Genomic DNA, 24361 nt, shown 5'->3' with positions numbered 1-24361 from the left:
TGCCCTGGGTGAGGACCGCCTGTCTGCCCCAAGGAGACCAAGGTGTCTGGCTAGAAGGTGAGGAAGGGGACAGGACTAAGGGCCCTAGGAGTACCCAGCAGCCTGCCATACCAGATCCTCCCTCTCTAGGACCCAGGGCCCTCGATGGGAAGGAGACACATTTTGCCCTAACAGAAGTAGGGGGATGAAAAGGACAAAAGCATCAGCTGACAGTCTGGCAAATGGTCAAGAGACACCTGGGCATCTGGGGAAAGGAGACAGAGTTGCCGCTGTCCTCATCTTGGTGCTAGTACTGACTTAAGCCTCAGTTTCTTCTGTGGTGACATGGGGTTCAGAGCTGTGCTAGAATAGCACAGTCCAGTAGAAAGCTCTACTGGCATAATGACTGTCCCACAGCTGCACTGTCCAGTGTGGCACCGGCACTAACCAGGTATGGCTATTGAGCACTTGCAATATGGCTAGTCGGACCGAGAACTACATTTGCTTATTTTAATTACTTTAGGTGAAAATTTAAATAGCCACATGTGGTTAGTGGCTACTGCATTACACAGAGCAGGTCTAGAGCCTCAGTCTCCCTAGCTATAAAATGGGTCTAATAATAGCACCCAGCCTTCCTGGGGTCATTGTGAGGGTAAAATGAGGCAATGCATATTAACCTCTCATCCTCGGTTTTGGCACATGGTTAAACAGATTCTAGTAATTGTTATCCTTTTTGGGGACTGGATCCCCTGAAGAGGTGAATAAAAATAAAAAACCTTAAGCCAGAATTTACCCATCACAGACACACATGCACAAACACACAAGCAAACCACACACACACACACACACACAGACATCATATGCACACACACAAACACACACACACACACATGCACAATTTTGCATCCAATTTCAAAAGGTTCCTGCAAAGCCCCTTTGGTATAATTAATATATACTAATGAAAAAAAGAGAGAGAGAGAAGGCTCCTGTACACAGCTCTGAAGGCAGTCTGAATGCTCCTTTAAAACATGGAAGTTCCTCCCAGCTCAAAAACTCTCCGAGGCCATGAGTACATGGTGCCGACCTCTGTCTCCTCCCTCCCTGCCAGGCTCAGGCAGCTCAGGAAACCTTTCCTGACATTCAGGGCCAAGCACAGAGACAGGGCTTGGAAAAATCCTAGTGCCTGGAGGGCGGGCCTGGGGTAAGAGCGACAGCATGGATTCCGTGAGCTCATCCCAGCAGCCGTCACCAGAGTTCCCAGAGAGGCCGGTGGCGTCAGGAGGGGGTGACTGGGTGGGAGCCGCCAGTGGTGGCTCAGGCGGCAGCAAGGGGTGTGGGGCTAGGAGAGGGAGGCTAGATGGAACACGCTATAATAGCGGCTTTGTGCTCTGCTTCCCAGCTCCCTGGGAACGCCAGGAAGATTATGAAACCCGGTGTCTTTGGGAATGCCAGGATATTAGCTGGAAAAAGAATAATACGAAAATAAAATAATGCTCGGGATGGAGACAGCAGACGATTAGCAGACGGAGCCAGGGCCTCCCGCTCCGCAGAGGGAGCCAGGCTTGGCCTCTACAGAAGGTTTCAGGGAAAGGCTGCCCGTGCTAATGAGCAGACAGGGCCTGCCTTCCAAGAGACATCTTCCCGAGGGAACTGGCAGGCAAGGCCCAGCCCTCCAGGGATACACAGGCCAGGAAAGAGGTGGCAAGGGGCACCCAAGTCTAGTCCCTGGGCCAAGATATTCAAAACTGTCAGGTTACCAGGAAGGGGCTCCCTGGACCCCACCCACAGTCCTTCCAGATCTGACTCCAGTACTCTCCTGCAAGAAGTCTCCCTTATTAGGAGCTGTCACTCTGGAATGGCCTACCCTCCCTCCAACACTTAAGAGATGCAGATTCCAAGGGGCTTATTTGCATTCACCTGTGAACTTCTTTTGTCCTAATCACACAGGGCTCCACTCTCCAGGGCCAGGCTTCCACCATCAGATGGTGGCATTAGAAGATCACTTCTGTCCCACCACAGGACAGGGAGAACAGGACATCTTTTCCTGCCTCCCTATGCAGGACGCTGGGCACACACTTTCAGCCAGGTAAGGACATTCAGTCTCTCAGAAAAGCATCCAAATGGGGCAATGTGACCACCTCCTTCATCTTCATTATATACTATGTCCTTCACATCCTCATTATTCAAACACAGCCCTCAGGCCAGCAGCATCAACATTACCTAGCAGCTTGTTAGACATGGAGACTGTCCGGCCCCACCCGGACACTGAATCAGAGTCTGCATCTTAACAAGATCCCAGCTGGCTCCTTTGCTCATTAAGTCTGAGAAGTGATCTTTACAAGTATCACTGTTAATCCTTACAATCATGCTAAATGCATTTCCTTTCATGAGTGAGGTAACTGAGTCCCAAAGGTGTGAGGACCCTGTCCACAGCTAGGAAGCAGAGGACACAGAATCTAGAGCTCACCTGCACACTCAGAAGCCTTTCCATCCCACCACATGCGCAGTAGGTACCATCAGTAGACACTGGCCAAAGACCAGTGCTCAGGACAGCTGCAGGCTTCTGGCACCAGAAAAGCTAGTCATTTTCCCCAAGATGCAGAGTGGAGTTCAGCCCCTGGCTGGTGCATAAGTATGTCCCAGGGCAAGGACAATGAGCTCAGGGATGGGAGACCTGACTATTCTTTGTCCCCTAGCAGGAAACACGTGAAGGTGCCGAGGCAGGCAAGGGTGGTATGTGGTGTGTCTGTGACTATGTGTGTGTTGGGGTTAATGGGGGTTCAATTCACTCAGGTACAGAATGATCCAGACAGTTATTATTAAATGGGCCTAGGGCTCTGTCCAAATACGGGACACCTAAAGACTTTCCAAAATTCTGTGGTCTCCGACTCCAGGTCTGTGGGATCCGCCCTCTCAAACCACTGTCTGTCTCCCTCGGGTTCTCCACGTCAGCCAAGTTCTCCTGACACTCAGAGGGCCTCCCTGGGCTGCTTTCTTCTGCGTATCACAAGCCAGTCACATTTGAACTGAATCCATCACCCTCCCACGTCTGTCAACTTGACACTTGATTACAGGGATCCCTCATGACATTTTCTCCCACAGAAAGAATAACTGAATTGGTTTCTCTGCTTCCGGGAAATGTCCCCTCCCCACCCATCCTCCGTTCTCCCAGTCACAAAAGCCATGAAAGCTTGGCAATGGGTTCCCTGGTCCTGCTCACCTTCCTCCCCCAGGTCCCAGTCAGCCCCAGCGTCCATCCATGCTTCCATTCACATGTCTCCAGACACCTCTAGCCTTGCACCCCCTCCCCACTTGGTCCCTCCCTGCCCTGGGCCGCCTGGCAGGCAGCCGCCAAATCTGCCTTCCTCACACAGCACTACACCGTGTGTCAGACTTGCCAGGACCAACCGTGAACTCATCACAGCCCCAGGCCCGCCCCATGTCCTGGCACTGGTAGCAGTCCCTCCATCCAACCAGTAGAACCTCTGAGGCTCCTCTGACCTTCCCTCCCATACCCTGCAACTCCATCACCCTCCACCTTGGTCCCACAGCTACTACCTCAGAGGGTGATCTCATCCCTGGATCTCCACCCAAAACTCCTGATGATTTTTTTCTCTCTCAACCATCTTCCATGGCTACTTGTTGGTGGTCCTAAAACCCAGTTCTAACCAGAGCACTCTGCTCAATAACCCACACTGGTTTCTTACTGCTCATTGAATAGATTCCTGTTCCTGCCATCTGGAGCTCTTCACCCAGCACTATTTCAGGTTTCTTTTCATTTTCGGAAGCTCCTCTCCCCAACTTGGTGCTGTTGTTAACCACACAGCAGGAGTGTAGCCCAAGATGGCCAGTCAGGACCCTCTGTCCCTCACCCTCAGGTAAGGGTCTGCCTCAGGCACACAGCCAGGCAGAGCCAGTCCCTTCCACAGACTTTACTGGCACTACTGAGGAAGTGTACTCTGGGGTCTCCAGCTGGGAAGTAGACTGCACTTCTTTATCTAACAAGGCTTTGTGAAATGGCAGGATGGATGCCAGCTTTTTGTCACTAGGGTCATCTTTGCTACCATGGAGAGAGCCAAAGCGGATGAGGCCAAGCAGAGAAGTGAGGGCCAAGGATACCATGTTAACCTAAAGTTCCTACTGTCCCAATCCTTGGCCTCTCTTTTGGTCACTTCTCAGCTAAGTGAGTCCAGTAGTCCCCTTTTCTTGTGAACTCGTTTGAATGGCATCTCCATGTGATGGAAACAAATCCTGGATACTAATGTGCCTGCAAGGGCCTTCCTCAAGCTCTTCCTCCCTCATCATCAACTGAGCCACTTGACCACCCCACCCTGCCCAGTGCCCCAGCAAGGCCCTTTGGACTCAAGACAGAAGGAGTCACCAAGCACAGCCCTGTTCCTACCCAGGCCACAGCTCCACCTCATCCTGCTACTGCCTGGCTGAGGACCAATCCAGCACCCTAGAGAACCAGGTCCAGGCTTAGAGGGGTCATGGTCGAGGCACAGAGGGGCCTCCTGCCCTAGCCTGTCACAGGCTGCTTTGACAACACCTGGTCACCAGAGAATTTCCTCCCCTTCACTGGATGGCCAGGCCTGGCTCACTATCAGTCTGAGACTGACAGGCTTCTCTGCCTTGCCCACTCCCTCCTGGGACCACTGCTGGCTTCAACTCCTTCCTCTGCTTCCACTCCATCAGATCCTGAGTCTGACCCACTGGACCCTGAACCCCATAGAACCAGCCTGTCCCATGGATATGTCCCTGATCTGGACCAAATACACATACGCACATACATAGCTAGCTGCACTAGGACAGCCTCATGTCCTCTCAAGCAGTGCATCTGGTGAGTCCTGCTTCCCAGAGTCACTGTCCCAGAGCTCCCACAGAGGGTGTACAGTCCTCATTGCATTTCAGAGGGGGCATCTCATTCAGGCCTCTCAGTCCCACCCCCAGGAATCCCCAGGCCAGCAAAGCAAGAGATGGCTGTGTGCAGGCCCTAAATGTCCCCATTCAGACTGTCCAGAAGTGCCTGATTATCCCTTTCGGGGACTGCATCACCTGGATCCTGGATGACCTTGAGCTGACCCCAGGACCACTGGCTACAGAGACTGCATATAGGAGCAAGACAGCTATTGGGGGCTGTTTCTAAAACACATCTCCCCCCATACCTTCTATCTCAGGAAGATGCATGTTCCACCAAGGACATTCCAGGGCCACCAGACCTCTCTGTACACTCCTATGGGTAAGCCAAAGGCCTCCCCCCTCCTCTACTCTAGGCCACGTCTACAAGAAGCACAGGGCTGGGTCAGATGCTCAGAGGCCAAGGCCACCTCCCTCTCTGTTCCCATCTTGACTACTCCAAGAAGTAGCAGATCTTCCTGTGCCAAGAAAGAAGCTGTTTCGTTTTTGGAAGACACCCAGACTCTGTTCACTTTCCCCACATGCCACCTCACAGAGACCAAAGCCAGGATGACTGGCCAATGTTCCATCCAAAAGCCCTAACCTAGGGGCTCTGTGCCTATCCCTCATCAGCCACATTCCACCTGACCCCAGACAGGCACAGCCTTACATACCAGGGCCCCCTCAAGGGCAAACACAGCAGCAGGACCCGTCTTCTCCAGCGGCTCCATGCGGCGGCGCCAGCGACGGCGGCGGAAGGCATCCGTCTTGCGGTACTCCAGGTGGAACTTCCAGCCAAAGAGCGAGGCATACTCCCAGCCTTCACCCTCAGCCTCTGCCTGCCTGTGCTGCATAGGAGAACAGGTAGACTCTGAGGCCAGCTGGCAGGCCCTGGCACCTGGTGTCCTGGCTGGCCCCAGCTGTGCCTTCCACAACTCCCCACCAGCACCCTCCAGTGGGAAAACCTGGGAAGGCCACCTCTCAGGTGAAGAGTGGGGCTTGGAGCAGCGTAAGACCCCTAGTCAGAAAATCAGGAAGGGAGAGGAGGCTCCATGGCTGCAGAGAAAGCTGAGGAGGCAGGAAGGGAAGGTGGACTGCAGTAGCGATGGAAATTGGGCATTGGGTCTGCCTGTTTATTTGAATTCGGGGTGGATTGCATGAATCCAAGGTTTTCTTGTCATTTCCTTTTCATCTTCGTATCCCAGCTTATAAAAATGGCAGACGACAAAATCAAGATCCTGCTTCCCAAGCCCAGCTATTTCTCCCAAGGAGGTGGGATTTCAGCCAGCCATGGAGTGATCCCCTGCACTTCCTCCAAGGGACCCTTTCCCAGACCCGCAGGGGCTATCCTCAGACCCACCAGTACAATGGTATGGGCCAGTCCTGGGGGCCAGCTGCATCCCTCCAGGGAAGATGTTATTGGTAGGGAAGTGGGCAAGGCACACGTGGTTGGCCAGGCTCCACCTTTGCCAACTCGGTGCCCCTTTAGGGAGAGAGCTATGTGGTTTGGAGCACCAAGAACAGTTGGTTGTTCAAAACCCTTGCCTTTCCCTGAACCCAGAGACAGTCCTCTCTAGAGTCTCTGTTCAGAGAAAGAATAAGGAAACTGGATCATGCCAAAGACTACATTTAGCCTGGAGGAAGCCTGGTTGTTGGGCCAAAATTCAAATGTGCCTTGGGTAGAACAAAAGGGTCCAAGGAGGCAGACACAGCTTGTGCAGAACATGGGTACCCGTGGACTTTGTGTTCTATGGTATCTGTGCATGTCCTCGGGTAAACACTGATGGAGCCCACCCCAGTCCCTGTCCCAGCCAACACACCTACACTGTGCACCATCCCCAGCTGCCATGAATGTGGGCTCCCAGCTTCAACGGGCTGCCTGCTCCAAGGGGCTGCCCACTTTTGAAGGAGCCATCTCACTGTGTAGATATGTACCCTAGCATACCCTCACAGCCCTCAGGCAATGACAGACAGCTAAGAGTGTACAAACTCCATCCCCTTGTCTCCAGGTGAAAAGGATTCTGTGATGCTCCCTAGGCCACATTCTTGCTCCTTACACCTTTGAGAGGACAGCCTCTCAGTGTGACCTGTGTTCTGGGTGTGATCTATTAGAATCCCTACTGAGTCCCATGTCTCTGCAAATGCCACATGCACACCTGCATGTATCTATGTGCACACATGGCTGCACCTGTGTCCACTATGCCTCCCTCACCTAAGCGCCACCCTCCCATTCCCCACTGGCCTCACCCTCTTCAGAGCTTCCATCTGGCTGAGGTCCCTCCTGCGCAGGCGAACCCAGCGCCGCCTTCGGTGAGTGTAGTACATCTTTTCAGCAGGGACCCAGTGCCTTGGCTTCCGGTCTGGTGGGATGGTGATGCTGTACTCCCAGCCTGGAGGAAGGACATCTGTCATCATTGCCATCTCTCCATTTGAGGCATGCTCACGGACTCTTGAACAGTCAGTGATTCTGGGTCCTAACTTATAGGTTAAAAGTGCCTTCAAAAAAGTCACCCAAAATGGATTAAGAAAATGTGGTATCTATACACAATGGAATTTTATGCAGCCATGAAGAAGAATGAAATGTTATTTGCTGGTAAATGGATGGAATTGGAGAACATCATTCTGAGTGAGGTTAGCCTGGCCCAAAAGACAAAACTCGTATGTTCTCTCTCATATGTGGACATTAGATCAAGGGCAAACACAACAAGGGGATTGGACTTTGAGCACATGACAAAAGCAAGAGCACACAAGGGAGGGGTGAGGATAGGTAAGACACCTAAAAAAATTAGCTAGCATTTGTTGCCTTTAATGCAGAGAAACTAAAGCAAATACCTTAAAAGCAACTGAGGCCAATAGGAAAAGGGGACCAGGAACTAGAGAAAAGGTTAGATCAAAAAGAATTAACCTAGAAGGTAACACACATGCACAGGAAATCAGTGTGAGTCAATGCCCTGTATAGCTATCCTTATCTCAACCAGTAACACTTGTTCCTTCCTATTATTGCTTTTACTCTCTCTTCAACAAAATTAGAGATAAGGGCAAAATAATTTATGCTGGGTATTGAGGGGGTGGGGGGGGAGAGGGAGGGGATGGAGTGGGTGGTTAAGGGAGGGGGTGGGGGCAGTGGGGAGAAATGACCCAGCCTTGTATGCACATATGAATAATAAAATAATAAAAAAAAAGTCACTCAAATGAAGTAGCCTGGTGAAGGCCAGCAGGCCAAGCCAAGGAGCTATGGTACTCTACTGTCACAACCAGCATGCCTCGAGGGCTGACCAGGGATAGGGCTCACCAAGCTCCATGTACTGCCCACCTTGCTCATCGACCGCCCGATTGAGGTCCGTGGACCATTCTTCATCTTCCCACTTCCAGCCCACAGGGCACTCAATGTCATCTTTGGGAAGCACCTTCTCCCCATTCTAGGCACAAAGCAAGACAGGCAAGTATGAGAGCCTACAAAGAGACTTTAGCAGGGCCACAGAAAAGAAGCCCCAGACAAAAGGGCAGAACCCCTCCAAGACCTGAGAGACTCAGGGTCACTATCCCTTTGGAAGCCAGAGCAAGGAAGATCAGCAGGTAGGAGAAGGGAACAAAATGCCCCAGTCTTCTTTGAACCTTGGGACCAAATGTCCATGACTCCAGGGAAAGTTGATCCTATCACCCCTTGAGCACCACTCTTACCACATCAGTATAGTTATCACTCATGTAGATCCACTGGCCTCCTGGGAGCCGGGTCTGGTTCTCAAACACCTCCTCCACAAAGCTCAGGTGACCAGCATCAGCATCATGGAGCAGGCTGTGGGAAAGGGCCAGTCAGAGCCATGCTGACAACACCCCTGCCCCCAAGAACGCGCCAAGGCCTTGGCAACCTGCACATGTCAACTTGCTATGAGAGAGATGGAGGGAAGGGTGCAGAGACCAGGGAAGAAGCCAAAAGAAAGATTCAGGAACACATAGAGGCAGTCATGGGGAAAAGAACATATAGCCTGAGATAAAGAAAGAGAAAGGAGACCAAGAGAAACCTGGTGGGTAATTGAAGTTCAACAGATAATTATAGAAATATGTTATCAAGCTGTACACTTAAGATTCGAGTACTTTATATATAATTCACTTCTTCAAAATAATTTTTTTAAGTTGCTAAATGTTGATTGAACAGGAAAAGGGAGAAGAGAAAGGCAGAGCTGGCAAGTGTGGAAGGAGAACAATACGGACCTCCCAGGAGAGTATGTGAGCTGCCAAGGATTTCTTGTGCAGGGCGTGAGGGCCTTGTCCATGGTACCAGGGAGCATAAGGCCACACTATTGGGCACAAAGTCCAATGGAGGCTTAATATGAAGGAATTTCTGCCCTCACAGAAAGGCATGCTTGCAGTCCTGGGAAAAGCCAAGTGGCAGTTCCTGTGACAGTTCAGGAATAGTCAAAGGGATTGATGGAGCGGAGGGTTTCAGAGAAAGGGACGGTGTGGAAGAGGTGGCCCTGGTAGGCAGCTTGGCCTGGCCACCCAAACCCTCTCTGCCCACAACTCACGTCTTCTCCGGACACACGAACCAATCTCCTGCCCAGGCCCAGCCAGTTGAAGGGCGAAAGCTATCCTTGGGTAACTTGATCTTTCCTGTGATGTCAGAAAACTTGGGGTAGGTGAGGCCTGTTGTGCCCCAGTTCCCAACTAGGGCCAGCTTGGTCTGATTTTCATACTGTGGAGTGAGGAAGGAAGAGAAGTGAGTGGGAGCAGAGCAGCTAGGGTTGAGGGGCAGAGGCAGGTTGGTGGGCACTCACAGTTTCAGCAAATACAGAGAGCTTCCCCTCGGCAAACTGGTTGAACTCCTTCTCATCCACAGAGAGCCCGAACCAGAGCCTGACTCGTATCTGCGCTGGCATCCGGGCCCCAGGTACCCCCTCCATTGGATACTGGGTATCAGAGAAACACAGAAACCCACAGCCCCCTTCAGGATCAGAATGTCCAGACTTGGGAATACCAGCCCCACACTCTGTCAGGTGTGCCCTGTTGGGGGACTTCACAGAATGCAATGGAAGTAGGTGTGTAATTAAGAAAACCTCTCCTGCCTTCCAAGGCTCCTGCTCATCAAAGAAGACCATACCATCCCACCCAGGAGCCCTCCACCCCCACAGGCAATATCTAGAGCTAGACAACATTCTCATGTCCATCCTCTTTTAGAATCCCACTGTCCAATGGAGTTCTCTGCAGCCACGGAAATGGTTTGTATCTGTACTATCCAATATGGTAGCCACAAGCCCCAGGTGGCTGCTGAGCATTTGAAATGTGGCTAGTGTGACTGAAGAACTGAATTTTTAGTTTTCTTTTAATTAATTTAAATTTAAATAGCTATGTGTGGCTACCATATTGGACAGCACCATTTAGAATTTGTCCTAAAGGAGAAACAATGATACAGATCTGGAAGATAAAGAAATTAAAACCATTTTATTTCATTTTCAGTATTTTATATTTTGGCTAGACATTAGTATATCATCTAATATCCCTGTGTTTTCAAGTGCTTATCAGCGTGCTAACCACTATTCACTGTTCTTCAACTGCTTTTTATCCTGAAACTTTCAGAAGCTTTGCCAAAATGGAATAACCACAACAACCCAACATAAAAAAATTATTCCCTACAATTGCTTCACCATTTGACTGAAACCAAACGTCAGATATGGCCTGAGGAAGAGACATTTTTCACTCTTAGAATAACATGCTGGCCCCTAGAGGCGATAACACTGTAAATACCAGGCTCACGTGCATGAGCTCATAAGAATATGTCCTGGAGAGCAGAGTGAGAGAAGGGAGTTCATGTGGGCTCAGAACAGGAAAGAGGAGCTGAGGTAAGAGGGGGGCACAAATCCCTGGAGGGAGAGCCCAGGCAAAAAAGAGGCTCAGGAAAGGGCGCAGGCCATTTCCCAGCACTCTTCTTTTGGTTCACCCTCAGTGAAGTCTTGCAGAACCCCCAATTCCATGTGACACCCTCTGTGAGCATGTCCCCCCATGGCTGTTCACTTCAGCTGTCCTCTCCCCAGGGTGGTTAGCTGCCTTTTCCCCTCCAAGCCACCAGCCCCCAGGAGATGGCAGGAATGCCTGACCCCCCCTTCCCATCCACTCCAGCTCTTTCCCTGCCCTCCCCCACTTGGGGCCAGCCTGCCGAACCCAAAATAGCAACAGCAAATAAAGAAATGTCTAGTTTGGGGCTCCTCTCCCTTTCTGCTGGTACTCATTTTTTCCAACTTTGGTTTAAGTTAAGAAACACCAATGTTTTCTTGGTCTCCACTTGCTGCCAACATTTTTGTAGCGCTTGCTCAGGAGCTACTGGCAGAGCTCATAAACTCAGTGGGGAAGACTTCGAGAAACAATTCGACATCTTTTTTTTTTTTTGCTTGGAATCAGGGAAATTTTTAAGTTTTCATTTTCCTGAGGCTGCAAGGCCAAGAGGTCAGGGGCAAAGCTCAATCGTTGCAGTGCATCTACCAGGCATGCCTCTGTATCCCCACCCCTGCTCCCACCACCCTGCCTTCCTGGCCAGCCTTGCTCAGAAAGGGCCACTACTTGACTTCCTCATCTTTCTGCCCTATAAGAGGCTGGCTTAGGAGGAAGATTCTTGGTCAGGAATCGAAGTTAAGATCAGACAAGTGAAGTGCCCCAAATGGCATGTGAGTAGGCAAGAGGGTCAACACACACACACACACACACACACACACACACACACACACATACAGGAATGCACTCAATCTTCCCCTCTGGGCTTCTCTGAAGTACCAATGATCCTACATGCAGATACCTGCTCATTCCTGGCCTTGGGTTGACCTCCAGTCACGGTACTTATAAAGCAAAGGAGCTCCCCAAAAGAAGATGGGAGAAGTAGGGAGAGACACTAATATCTGTTGAATACCTAATCCCAGACCCATCACCTGTATTATCTAAGTTAGTCCTCAAAGTCTGTGAAGTGTGCAGCTTTATCCTCATTTCACAGGTGAGAAGAAAAGAGGCAGCTCAGAGAAGCTAGGCACTTGCCCATGGCCACACAGAGTTCCAGCCAGCCCTGGCAACCCATCCATACGTGCTGTCCAGCTGAAGTCTGTCCTTGCCACCCATTTCAGGGCAATGCAATGGCTGACCAAAATACCCATAGATACACCAGCAGTCAATAGAGGGCTCTACTCAGAGGGTTCAAGGCTAAGGTTAGCCAACAATCACTTCCCAGAAGAGGTGAGGTGGGAGAAGAGATGTATGGAAGGGGAAGGTTGGAGTAAAGGGCTTTTGGTAAGATGGACCAGGCTGGGCAGAAGACACACAGTTTAGACTGGAGAGGTCTTGAACATAGAGCTGTGGGGAGCAGAGAGGGAGGAGTAAAGAACAGGCCAGCTTCCTGGCTACTCAGCCTTTAGCAAGGCACAATAAATGGTGATCTTCAGAAGGACCCTCCCTTTGGGCCTGCGCAGCCATAGCACAAGGAGGGTTTCCCAAACTGTGTTCTGGTCATCAGCCACAGTCTTGACCAAAGCAGCCCTGGCTTCATATCCCAGAGAGGAAAATGAGGACCCCTCTCTAACACCCTCTCATTTCCCCACCAACCCACTCCAAGGTTGGTCAACTCCCAAGAAAAAACAGAGAGGGAATAAGAACGGGTATAGGAAGAGGAGAAAGAGAAGAAGAGGTATAGGCTGGGTATACTTGCTCCCAGACCTCTTAGGGGTCCACACCACAGACACAACTCATCCTGAGCTCCACATCCCAGTCATCCCAGCAAGGGAGCTTGAACATGGCTCTAGCTAGGCTCCAGGGCACTTATGCAGGTATGGAGACCTGGTCTGTGCCAGGAGTGTTAGAAGCTAAGAGCTGACAGTTAATCCTTCCTGCAAGGGACCTGCCCTGGAGGACAGCACAGCCTAAGGTATCCCCCCACTCCTTGCAGACAGCCTGGAGCCATAAACTACTCATTCATTTCTAGCTCCATGATTTGAGCTCCAACTTACTAACCTTCTAGACAGTATGTGTGGGGTCTGGGGACTTTGTGAGAAACAGAGGAAAAAGAAAGTTATTCTATCCAAAGATCTCTCTCCTTCCAACACCAGAATCTGATGACTCTGCCATAGGCCCAGAACAGAAAGGGAAACTGGGAGAATTATAAGAAAGACCTTGTATTGAGAAAATGATTGTGACCTACGAGAAAAGAAAACTCACTTTTAGAAAGATCGTCTGCAGCTTCCCACAATTCTTGCCACAGAAGTTGGCACCCCGCCGGGAGAAGAGGACTTCGTGGGCAGGAACCCGCTGGTAAGCCACACGCTTGTCTCCCTGCAGCATCCAGATGACGATGTCTGGCAGGCTGTTCTGAGGCTAGAAAGAGTGGCAGTTAGGGTGGTGACAGTGACATACATGCCCAGGCCCATGCCTCAAAGTGGCACCATGAGCTGACCTCTGACTCAGAGGCCGCAAGGACCTCGCCTTCCCAGCTTCCACCCCTACACCACCCACCCCTGACCCTCCTCTTGACCTTCCAGGTTGGGTGGGAGTCTGACTGCAGCTGCTCTGAGCCCACAAAGGACATGGCATGAGGCTGCCCCAAGCTCATATGAAGAACCTGTCAAACTTCACTGAACTGAGCACAGGTTTCTAGGACGAGACCTCCTACCTGGAGCACAGAGCATCACTCTTAGGTCTTCTCTATGGGGGTAGATGTTTCCAGGGGTAACTGTTCCACTTAAGACATCAGCCCCTTCTTCTGCCCGGGAGCAACAGCAAGCTCATGGAAAATGAATTTTTCCCAGAGGACCTTTAGTCCTCCTCTTGCTAACAGCAGGACTGTGGGGGCTTGAGACACTGGGCTCTGAATGAGGAAGCCAGCCCAGGATAGAAAGCGAGACCTCTGACCCTCGGGTCTCTAGTAGTGAGTGGCAGCTGCCCCAGCTGCACACTTTGGAGAGAAGCTGGCTGGGGAAGGGGCTGCCTGCTTCCAAGGATGGTGAGCAAATCTCCACCCAGGCCTGTTGCCAGTCCCACGCTCCTGGAGCTCTCACTGACAAATTGCACGCCTCGTCCCACAGAATCCCTGCAGCAGCCCACTTGACAGGCTTAGAAAGGGAAGGAGCCAACGTAGGTTTTCCAAACTCCAGATATGTGCTCCTCACCATTGTACCCAGGCTTTTCAAAGTAAGGCCCCAGAGGCAGCAGGCCTGGGGGGGGGGGCAGGAATGCTGGGGATTCTGATGCACAGGCACGTTTGCGAGGTGCTCTCCAGTTCCCTTATAGGCAATACCCTGCTCCCCATTCAGCCTTACCTCTTCCCAGTCATATTATAATCTGTGCCAAGAGGACAATGTCAGTCTAATGGTAAGATTATAGAGGCATTCAGTAACCTGCCTGAGGGACAGTTCTTCCTTCTTTGATGGGTTGGTGTATGGCTAAACCACACAGTGTATGTCCCAGAAACCTGCAGCTCTGTCCAGGGAGCATCCAAGGCCCATCACCGTTTCCTGAGTGGCCTTTCCCACCTCCCTCTACAGTCTGCTGCTCCAAAGGCCACCTCCCAGCTACCCTTCTCTGCACCCTCCCATGGACATCCTTCCTCACCACCTGCATCTCCTCCCTGGAGGCCCCACGTCTCTGGTCAGAGTGGATAGCAGCTGCAGCTGCCAAGGACCTGTGGGCAGACATTTCTCCTCATTCTGAACAAACCCTGTGGCCTGCTTGATTTCTGGGAAATGAGGTAAGTATACCCAGCCTCACAGACTAGGGAGGGGTGGACAGGTAAGACACACTGTTGTCAATTTCCAAGATACAATAAGGTTCAGAGTTACAGCAAATGTAGCTTCCCTGGCTGCAGAGGCATCCAGCAGAATAGGAAACACAGGGCTTGAGAGAGGCAGGCTTGAGGCACAAAGGTACTGGTAGGCAGGAAGGAGTCAGGTCCCAGGAAAAGTAGGCCCCAGCATGGGACCTGGAGCCAGGCACTCTAGGCTCAGGTCCCAGCACTAGCTCTGACATCCTTTAGTGAGCTGGGGGCATTTATTGAGCACTGATAATGTACCAGGCCCTGTGTTGGGCCCCATAACATCCAATATCCTATTGTATCCTCTTACTTCCTTCTGTAAATGGAGATATTGAGGCTCAGAGAGGTTAAGTCACCTGCCCAGGGTCATCCATTAACGGATCCTGGGTTGAATCATGGTCCCAACAGTTTCAATTTTCCCTCCAAGTTTTCCCTATGTCCCTCCCAGTTACAATTTTCCAGGCAGCAGGAAGGCAGAGAAAGGAAGCCAGCCCTCAGGATTAACTACCTCTTCTGCCAGGGCACGGAGACGCAAGAGCCAGTCCTCAGCCTGCTCCAGGGCAGCAGGGAGCTCACTCTGACCAAGCTTCACGGCCAGAGCAGCCTCAGTGATCTGGCTCAGGTGGCGGGTACGTAGCCGGAACAAGTACTGGTCCAGGTGGGTGGCAGAAGGTGTCTCATGGACACCACTCAGGGGCTGGCTGTAAGAGACAAATGGAATGTGTTGATGAGCAGAGGCCCTGCACACCTACAGGTGCAGGCACACACATGTATGTGCACACAAGCATATGCAAGTGTGTGTGTGGCCTCACACCCTTAGCTGGCCTGCTAGGTGCCTTCTCCACCCTGATTTCCAGGTACAGTAATCTCTGTGTGACAGGCTCCATCCCACTTCCTCCAGAAAGTCTTTCCAACCACAGTAGCTCTTTTGCTTCCCACTCTGAAGCCTCAGCCTTTTACTTTGGGGCCACCTTTGTAGGACTCACCCTCAGTCTCCAGTCTGATGAGTTCTTCTGCATAAGTATCCCCCTCCCCTTGCAGTATCCCCTTCTGACTGAAAGCTCTCAGAGGGCCCAAAGGCTCCCTCTCCTGCCTCCTGTGCCTTCCTAGAGCAGAGGCCCAGTGCTAAATTGCCCCACACCGAAACAAATCTGTTCTGTGTTGTATGCACTTTCTCCAACGGGAAATTTATGGACCCCCTGAGGAGCCACTGCAGACACTGTGGGGAGGCCAGCAGCCAGTAATACAGATGCATCCACCCAGGGCGGCCCTACAGCACCCCTCCCAGAACCCCCAGAAAAGAGAGGGGGGGGCGTACATACAACCCTCAAACACAGCCTTGAACCCCAAGAGAGGAGTTAAATTTAAACTCAATCATATTTGGAGCCAAAGAACTCTGACCCTCCACCCCCACTCCCACCTCCCACAGGGGCTCCCTAAAAGACCTTCGAGAAGCTGCTACGCACCATACCAACCCTGGGACTGTCCATGCACAAGGGTCAGGAAAGACAGGGTGGGGGCATCTATGCTCTCCTTCCCCCAATAGAACCCCTCCTGACCATCCCTGACTGAGTGTAAGGGGGCCGCCCTGCCCCCACCCCGCCCCTGGCCGAGCCATTGACTCTCAAACAGGACATTAGTCAAAGCTGCTCAGTCAGATCTGCTCCCACTATTCCAGCACCCCCCAACACACACACTCACACACTCACACACTCACACACTCACACACACACACACACTCACACACACACACACTCCCCTCCCCACAGCGTCTCGACTCCCGGCTCCCGGCTGATTTATTTTTCTGCCAATTTCCCCGAGCTATGCAGAACCAATTACCGCCGGAGCGCAGCGGCACCGCTGCCGCCAGATACACCACTCTGGCAGGCCCTCGGCGCACTGCATTTTTCCTGTTATTTTTTTTAATTGAATTTTTAGGGTGGGGGAAGCAGTACGCGAACTCCATCTCGGGGAAACTTAAGCCCCGGGGCTGGTCTCAGGTCACGTACTGCACACCCTGTAGTAATATAATATTTACTGCCCCAAGGGTGCCGCGGACAGGCTGCCCCAGGCCGGCAGCGGGCGGCCCGCTGGCTCGCGGAGGCTGAGGCCACGCTCGGTGGGTGAGGGGGGCCTGGGCCGGAGCCCCGGGCTGGGGCTGCCTGCGAGCCAGGCTGAGCGGGCCTGAGGGCGGGGAGGCGGGGTGGAGAGGGCCAGGGAGAGCCCAGCTCAGCCTACCAGAGTGATTTATGCGACCGGCCTGGTTGGGAAGCTGGGAGGGGACCGCGATGCAGACCACCAAAGGGAGATTTTCATGGAGGCCACGAGTCCAGCCAAGACTTCCCAGGACCTGTGAGTGCCACTAACAAGATGTCTCAGCTCTTTCCCACCTCAGGCAAGCCCAAGACAGGGGGTCCAGATAGAAGGGGAGACAGAAGAGACTGGGTGATGCTGCACCTCCAACCTGCCCTGCAGATCCCTGCTGACTTGGAAATTGAGGATGAGCCCCTGCGGAGATCAGTGCAGGCTGAGAACACAGAGCTGGACACTGATGAAGTTGCTGCCTGCCCCTGTGGGACCAAGTGGGTGACTGTATCAGGGACAATCACAGGTTGGGAGATAATCACCCAGAAAGATAAACTGGCTTCAAGTCATTCATTTCACTCCTTGTGAACAGCTCGCTGGACCTGAGCTGAGCTGGTAGCTGAGCCCAGAGAGGAGATCCCAACCTGCTTTCTCTCTGGGAGAAACAAAGGCAGTCTACATTCCCCCATTGGAGCAGCCTCAGAGCCAAGCTGCACCTGCACAGCCAGAAGGAGATAGTCAGGCCCAAGAGAGCAGGAAGAGCTTTGTGGCTGTTGGAACAGCACATGCACAGGACTGAATGCTCAGAGGCAAGGGGCGGGTTGTGTGATGGGAAGGGCCCGACAAGCCAGCACAGCGAATCCAAAGGGATCAGGTCCATGAGGCAGGTGGTAGGAAACAAAAGTCTGCTCACCAAGATAAGAGCTGAGACTTCTCCAGAGTGCAGTGGGAGCCACTGCAGGGCTGAAGTGGAGGCACATTTTAGTCAGACAGGGGGATGCTAAAGGGGACTAGAGAGGAAGGAAAGACATGGAAAAGGAAAGCTGACAGGACTGGGAGTGGAGAAGAGAGGGAGGGCAGAGCTGGCTGTGGGGTTTCCAGTGTGAGCTACGGGGATGGTGGATCCAGGAGGAGATAGAAAGAGGGAAAGTGATGAAGTCTGTGTGGGGCATGTGCAGCTCTAAGCACAGCCAGGCTGGACTAGCAGGACAGTCAAGAGGTCCAGCAGGCAGCTGGGGCCATGAGTCTATAGATCAGAGAGGACTGGGCTGTAAGAGCAGAGCAGAAGCCACCGGCCCAGGGTAAATGGGGAGATGAACTAGAAAAGGGGTCTGAGCCAGAAGGAGGGACACCGATGCTGGAGATGTGGGCAGGGCTGGCTAGGAAAATAGGTGAACATCTTAGGTCAACCATGACCTGCTGGCTTGGGGACCCAGTGCCTGGCCACTTTGCTTGTCAGCTTTGATGATGGTCAGCATCAGACCTGAGGTAGAGGAAGCCCTCTAGCTAGGACAAAGGCTGCTCCTAAAGGAATTTGTCCTGATGTGAGAGCCATTGTTGCATTCCCCAAGAGAGGATGAGAACCTAACTCCCTCCCAAGCTGGAACCAATGCGCCAGGAGTGACTCAAGGGACCAGGTTCGACAGAAGTGTTTTTAGCCAAATCCTCCAAGCAGAACAATGAGGAGGGCACTAAGGGCAGACCAGGACCGAGTCCTGCCCATTCTGATGTTCCAGACACCACAGACCTGCCAAGGTCCACCCCACACATGAGTCATGAGCAGTGCCACGGGAAACCCACTCTGTCTGCCTACTGCCCTGGAGACAGTGCCAGACGGACACAGCCAACCACTCTACAGGTGTGGCCTGGGGTGCAGGAATGCCCTGTGAGTGCACCCCACAGTTGGGAATGCCTCTGTGTGCCCTTCCAGCCCCACTTGTCTTCCCACCTCCAGACCATGGGGCCAGATTCCTCACGGGTGCCTTCTGACACCTCACCTCTCCCATGCTGCTCCCCCTCCTGCAGAACCCCTCAAACAATGGCCCCAATGACTATCCAGCTACCCTGGCCAGAACCATGGGATCATTCTGGACCTTTCTTTGCCCCCCACCTCTAATCCACCGTCAAGTTCTGTGTGTTATAGAGCATTACAGCAACTTACTTGACATGTGAGTCTGGGTGTATCAATCAACCTCTCTATGGTTCAGTTTCCTCATCTGTAAAACCTACTCCTTAGCTCATAAGAGCTCTATGACTAGTTAATATGTATAAAATTTTTAGAGCAGCACCTGCTACAATATGCTGTTGTCCTAATACCTCTTAAAATGTGTCCATATGCCCTCTGTGTCCCTCAGCTCCCACCCTTCCTAGCATCACTGCCTTATCTTTGTCCCAAATTTCCCTACACCAGATCCCCTAGCTCTTGTCACCTCACCACCACTACCAACCAGTCCATCCCTCACGCTGCAGCAAGAATGAGCATCTGTACCCAGGGGTTGCATTGCCCTACAACAGGCCCCAGGCTTGAGCTCTGCTTGGTGGAGCCCCTAAGGTCTGCCCCCTGGGAATCAGCTGCTCCTCTCCCTCTGCCTGAGCAATCTGCTCTCTGAAAGCCAACTCTGTTCCCCCTCAAAGTTCCCATGGGCTGTCCCTCCTCCAGGGAGCTTCCCTGAATTCCACTGGTTGGACTCTGAGTTCCTGGAGTCCATGCCTCTTAATTCCCCGACACATTTCACATTCAGGATTTTTGCATCCTTCACCCCACTAGAGGGCTGAAGTTGCATCCATCAATATGCCTGGCACTGAGTCTGCAAGGCTTCAGGAATAAATGACTGACCTGTCTAAAATTCCACCACGGCGGGGAGAGGGGGTTGTCATTTGGGATAACACTTAGATGAAAATGCACTTCCTTACTAACTGGGCTTTGTAGGATTGGAAGAGACACTGCATCAGACGACATGGTTCCTCATGTCTCAGCAGGAAGGCATTTCTCTATAGCCTGGCTGAGGGAGGGAATGATGAGACACAGAAGAGGGCACAGAACACATTTGCGTATATTCACACTTAACCCCACAGAAAACAGAAGGGCAACTCATTCTCATTAGCCCATCTACCAGCTAAGAAACTGGGGGCCACAGAATTGAAGCTGCCTAAGAAGGCCAGTACCTAAGTCTTCTGAAATTTCTTCTTTTAACAGTAATTTTAGCTCCTGTTTATTAAATTCTTCCTAAGGTCCCAGCACTTTGTTTATTAGATATTGTAAAGTAGTTACTCCTTATGCCACATTGAAGTTCAAAGCTCCCTTTGGAGTGGCTCCCCAGAACCATGAGCAGTGGAAAAGACGTTGAGATGTGCCCTCTCTGCTGGACCTCTGCACCCCCATTCTCCATCACCCCAGAGGCCCCCTTTTCCTGAATTTGATGATCAGGCATGTCAACAGAAGGCCAAACAGCAACTGTGGTCCCTGACATGGCCTCGAGGGAAGAGAGGGGCACCATCCCATCCCCCTCAGCCAGCTTCTCCTGGAGATTCCATCAGGGAAATAAGAGGTCGGGGATCAGAGACACAATGCTCCCCATTCAGGTGAGCCAAGCTGCTCCAGGCCCACAGCTGCCCCTGCTTCGGGGAGATTTATGACCTGCTTTAAATGTCACCTTTTCAACTCCCGCACTGGCTCCACCACCTTTGGACTCCGCACGGGCTGGACTGCTGGCCAAGCATGGCTGGGAGACATGCTGCCATTCACCACCACACATGAACACTCCCAGGAAAACAGCCTAACTGAGCCAGGAGAAGTGGCCTCGTGGGTGCCAGGTACCCCCTACCTGCAGTCTGCGATGAGCTCATCCATCAGCTGAGTCACCAGGGAGCCAATGTCCTCAGTGGAGCACTGTGCCTTTAGGGCCAGGTGGACCTGCTCCAGGCCAGCTTCCTGTGGAACAAGCAGGCCGGGGTCAGGAGTGTCACCAAGGCACGGAAGGTACACCCTGCACCTAACCTCGCACCCCTGTCACTGCAGTCCAGTCCCTGAACCAAAAAGGAATGAACAGAAAAAGCATAGAAGGCACAGCCCAGACCCAGTCAACCAGCTCTGTCCTGGTTCAAGAAGCTTCCAGGGCTTTCCACACCCAAATTCCCAAGCCTGGCACTCCAGCCTCGCACATGGACATGTGGAGTCCGTGTGCTGTGTTTCGGCTTCAGCGGAACCTGACTGTATCCTGCTCTTTGCCTGCTGCCTTCACGCTGAGTCTGATTTTCCACAGGCAAGTGGCCCTTTCTGAGCCTGCTGTCACTTCCCTCCTGGAACCTAGCTCCTTTCCAGGCTTAACCACACAGCCAGAGTTAGACCACGTTTGCCTTGCACCAGGAGCCATCCACCCCACCTCCAGTCACATAAAGTTCCTTCTCCCAAAGCCTGCTTTCTTGCTGGGCTGCCTCTGACCTTTTCCTCCACTGAGCACTTTCCCAGAGCTCTCAGTGGGCCTCAGCCCTGAGCAGATGAAAACCATTCTCCAGACTGTCCCCTGGTCCCCAGGTACCTGTGTCCCCACCCATCAGCTTTCCTGAGCATGTGATGTGTGCTCTATAGTGGGATTGCCAGTCTAAGTACAGACCTAAAAAGAAAACACTGTCCCTGCTCTCTCTTGTGAGACAATGGCTGAACCAGAAGACAGTCTGCCCTTGCACAGTCCTGACTCAAATTCTCCCTCTCTGGATGTTTGCTGATCTCCTACCCTTGCCCAGAGCTCTCAGGCTTGAGGAAGCTACAGGCCACTGGAGTCTCCACCTGAGCCACTCCCAAGACCCCAATCTTTTCCTTCCCTTCATATCTTTCCTTTGGACCATGCTCATCCACACACATGGCCAGGCCTTTCCAATCCCCTTCCTCACTCTGCTCCTTGCTTGTTCCAACAGCCTGGTCACACCTGCTTTCCCACTTCCCATGTGCTATGCTTCTCAGGAGGGAACCTCCACTCCCTACCCTGCACCCCACACCACAGAAGTGCCTGAAGCCACCACCTGGACCTACCACCTCCCTTGGTCTCTGCACCTTTGCCTTCTTGTGACTCTCCTCCATTCCCTGGCCAGACCTGCCTGTGCAGGCAAGTCCCTGGAAGTCCCCTCTCCCCAAACACAATGCAACACCCACTCTCTGACACTCTGACTTTCTCCCCAGCTTCCCAGCTCCCAGTCCCCAGAGTCACTTCTCATAGCCCTTCCTTTATCCAAATCCAACAGGCCACCAAAGCCTAGTAGATGAAGTCCTGCAATTCCCCCCAGAAGGTCATCTCTTTCAGAGCCTCGGCACCCTCCCCTGGACCCTACCACGGCAGCCTTGCTGAGTTCCCACCTCCTGTGTCCCCCACTGGACACAGACTCCCTTGCTGTCCCCATGATGCCTTCTTTATGTTCCTTGGCTACTCTCCCTCTTCTGTATCCCATGACTATCCCTCAGTACCCCAAGTGTCACCTGGATCTAAGTCAAGAGAGCCCTGTGCCATGTATAGTGTGAACGAGCTTGTCTATAGTCTCCTTTACTGCACTGGCTTCCTGAGGCAGGGGCAGCTCGCTGCTCTTTTCTAGCTTCTAGATGGAAGTTTCTAGCATGAACCCTTAAAGGCATGCAAAGAGTCAAAAGGAATCTGACCTGATGGTCCAGCTGAGTCTCTCTCAACCCTGCTCTCTCTCTCTCTCTCTTTCTCTCTCTCTCTCTCTCTCATACACACACACACACACACACACACACACACACACACACACACACACACTGTTCTCACTCCCTTTTCTACCCAGCATGCAGGACAGGACACAGGACATCAGCCCATGAAGGTCACTGAGCAGTCACGTATCAGTGTGCACTGTGGGTGGCAGGTCTACAGATGTACACAGGTTTGGGACAGGTTTCCACTCACCAGCCGGTCAGCGATCCTAAGCAGCTGGTTCTGATTCTCAATCCTATGGCTGATGTCCTCCCAGTAGGAAGACAGCACCACTACCGGCTTCACATTGCCCCACGGTAAGTAGTAGTAGTGGCACCCTGTGGGGAGACAGACCTGAGTACTGGGCAGGAGCCAAAGGCGAATGGGGCACAGTACTGCAAAGCTAGGGCCCTTGGTCACTCAGGGCTGCAACTGGGAAGGGGACCAAGGATAGAGGGAGACAGGCACCTGCTCCCCTTTCCTTCTAAGAACCCCTTAGGACACATAATGGTATGACCTGTATTCTTGTGTCTATACAAGGTACAAGAGCTCCCTTCATGGGATGGACAGACAGCTGAGGCTCTCCCTGGGGTTCCTTAGCACACTGAATTAGAGACATTGCTAGAACGACCCAGGAAATCCAAGCCTTCATCCCTCAATGTCTCTAAACCAGAGCTCACAGATGTGGCATAATGACCAAAATAGGTCAAGATCAGTACTGACCACAGCACTTTCAGGAGCCTAATTTGGTGGCACTGGCAAGGGGCACCACCTGGAGGAACATAGGGAGAGGAGGTACAGGGAGCACAGCAGGGAGGGTGCACCAGAAAGTTTCCCCAGTACCAGATGCTTTGAGTACACCTCCAGTAGCTTCCTACAGGAGGTAGTATTTAGATCATCTGCTCTATGATCTGGGTCCCCTCCAGGAGCAACACCTCTGGCCTCACCATCAAAGACTGCCCGGCTGTACTGGGTGGTGGAGGCCAGAGGCAGGCAGGTTGTGTCGAACTTGTTCCCATAGTTCCCGATGCTGACCTCGAACTGGATGGCATCGTCCACATCCTGTAGCATGGAAGCCGAGTAGAAGGCAGCAAAGAGAGAGTACTTGCGCCTCCGGAGGTACTTCTGCAGGCAGAAGAAATCATGAGGAGAAGCAAAGTCAGACTTGTGGATGAGGTGGGTCACACATCTGGCTGGCCCTGGTCATGACCAGCACCCAGGAACTCCTAGCTGGGCTTCTGGGTGGCAAATAGTCCAACAAAGAAGCTGTCTCTAGAGTTGGTTACTAACTGAACAAACTCATTCCAGGTCTGTGTGTGTTTGGCCATGTTTCCTAATAAGATCTGCTGCTCCAAGGTCACGTTGCTCCTTAATCCAAACCAGCAGCAACAGCCCCACCATGTCAGCAGAGCAGGGTCTCCACGGTGCCCCTCAGGGCAGCCTAGGCCTCTTCTGCTATTCAGAGAAATTGAAAACTCTGAACCACCAGTTCCTGCCCAGAACTCCCACCCACAGGCACTCAGGTCTCCACACACCAGCCAGCTCGGCAGTATGCACAGGTCACTTCTGCCATGTGTTTAGGATGCATGGATCACATTGTCCCCTCTGGGCCTAGGACACAGGACAGGACATCATAGGCACTCAATCACATGTCTTCATTTGAACCAATGTGATTTTATAGTTAGTTCCCTCCGTGGAAGGCACAGAGAAGAGAGATTAAGCAATTGGGTTTAGAGGAATATAAATAGTAATGATGGCTAATGCTTAATGAGTGATTCCTGCATACATTAATTTACCTCTCTCAACAATCTTATGAGGTAAATATCATTGTCACATTCACTTTACAGACAAGGAAATGGATACTGATAAGTAGTAGAGCCAGGACTCAAACCAGGGCCATCAGACTACATGTCTAAATGTTCCTGAG

At 52.2% G+C, this 24361-nt stretch overlaps 1 protein-coding gene across 22 annotated transcripts in view; it reads right to left on the bottom strand.

Annotated features, from left to right (window-relative positions):
- The window catches only part of Dysf (dysferlin), a 204423-nt gene that overhangs the window by 98484 nt on the left and 81578 nt on the right, over nucleotides 1-24361 (bottom strand). For all 22 annotated transcript variants that reach the window (XM_074049934.1, XM_074049942.1, XM_074049944.1 and 19 more), the window contains 11 exons: nucleotides 23382-23559; nucleotides 22648-22772; nucleotides 20560-20666; nucleotides 15159-15351; nucleotides 13063-13218; nucleotides 9651-9782; nucleotides 9402-9568; nucleotides 8557-8671; nucleotides 8189-8294; nucleotides 7123-7265; nucleotides 5550-5723 (listed from right to left, as the gene is read on the bottom strand). In XM_074049934.1, coding sequence (XP_073906035.1) covers nucleotides 5550-5723; nucleotides 7123-7265; nucleotides 8189-8294; nucleotides 8557-8671; nucleotides 9402-9568; nucleotides 9651-9782; nucleotides 13063-13218; nucleotides 15159-15351; nucleotides 20560-20666; nucleotides 22648-22772; nucleotides 23382-23559 — 1596 coding nt within the window. The remainder of the gene's footprint in view (nucleotides 1-5549; nucleotides 5724-7122; nucleotides 7266-8188; nucleotides 8295-8556; nucleotides 8672-9401; nucleotides 9569-9650; nucleotides 9783-13062; nucleotides 13219-15158; nucleotides 15352-20559; nucleotides 20667-22647; nucleotides 22773-23381; nucleotides 23560-24361) is intronic.

Source organism: Castor canadensis, chromosome 12 (genome assembly GCF_047511655.1).
Source record: "Castor canadensis chromosome 12, mCasCan1.hap1v2, whole genome shotgun sequence".
In the NCBI taxonomy this organism is placed as follows: domain Eukaryota; kingdom Metazoa; phylum Chordata; class Mammalia; order Rodentia; family Castoridae; genus Castor; species Castor canadensis.
This window is presented reverse-complemented; position numbering and strand designations above follow the sequence as displayed.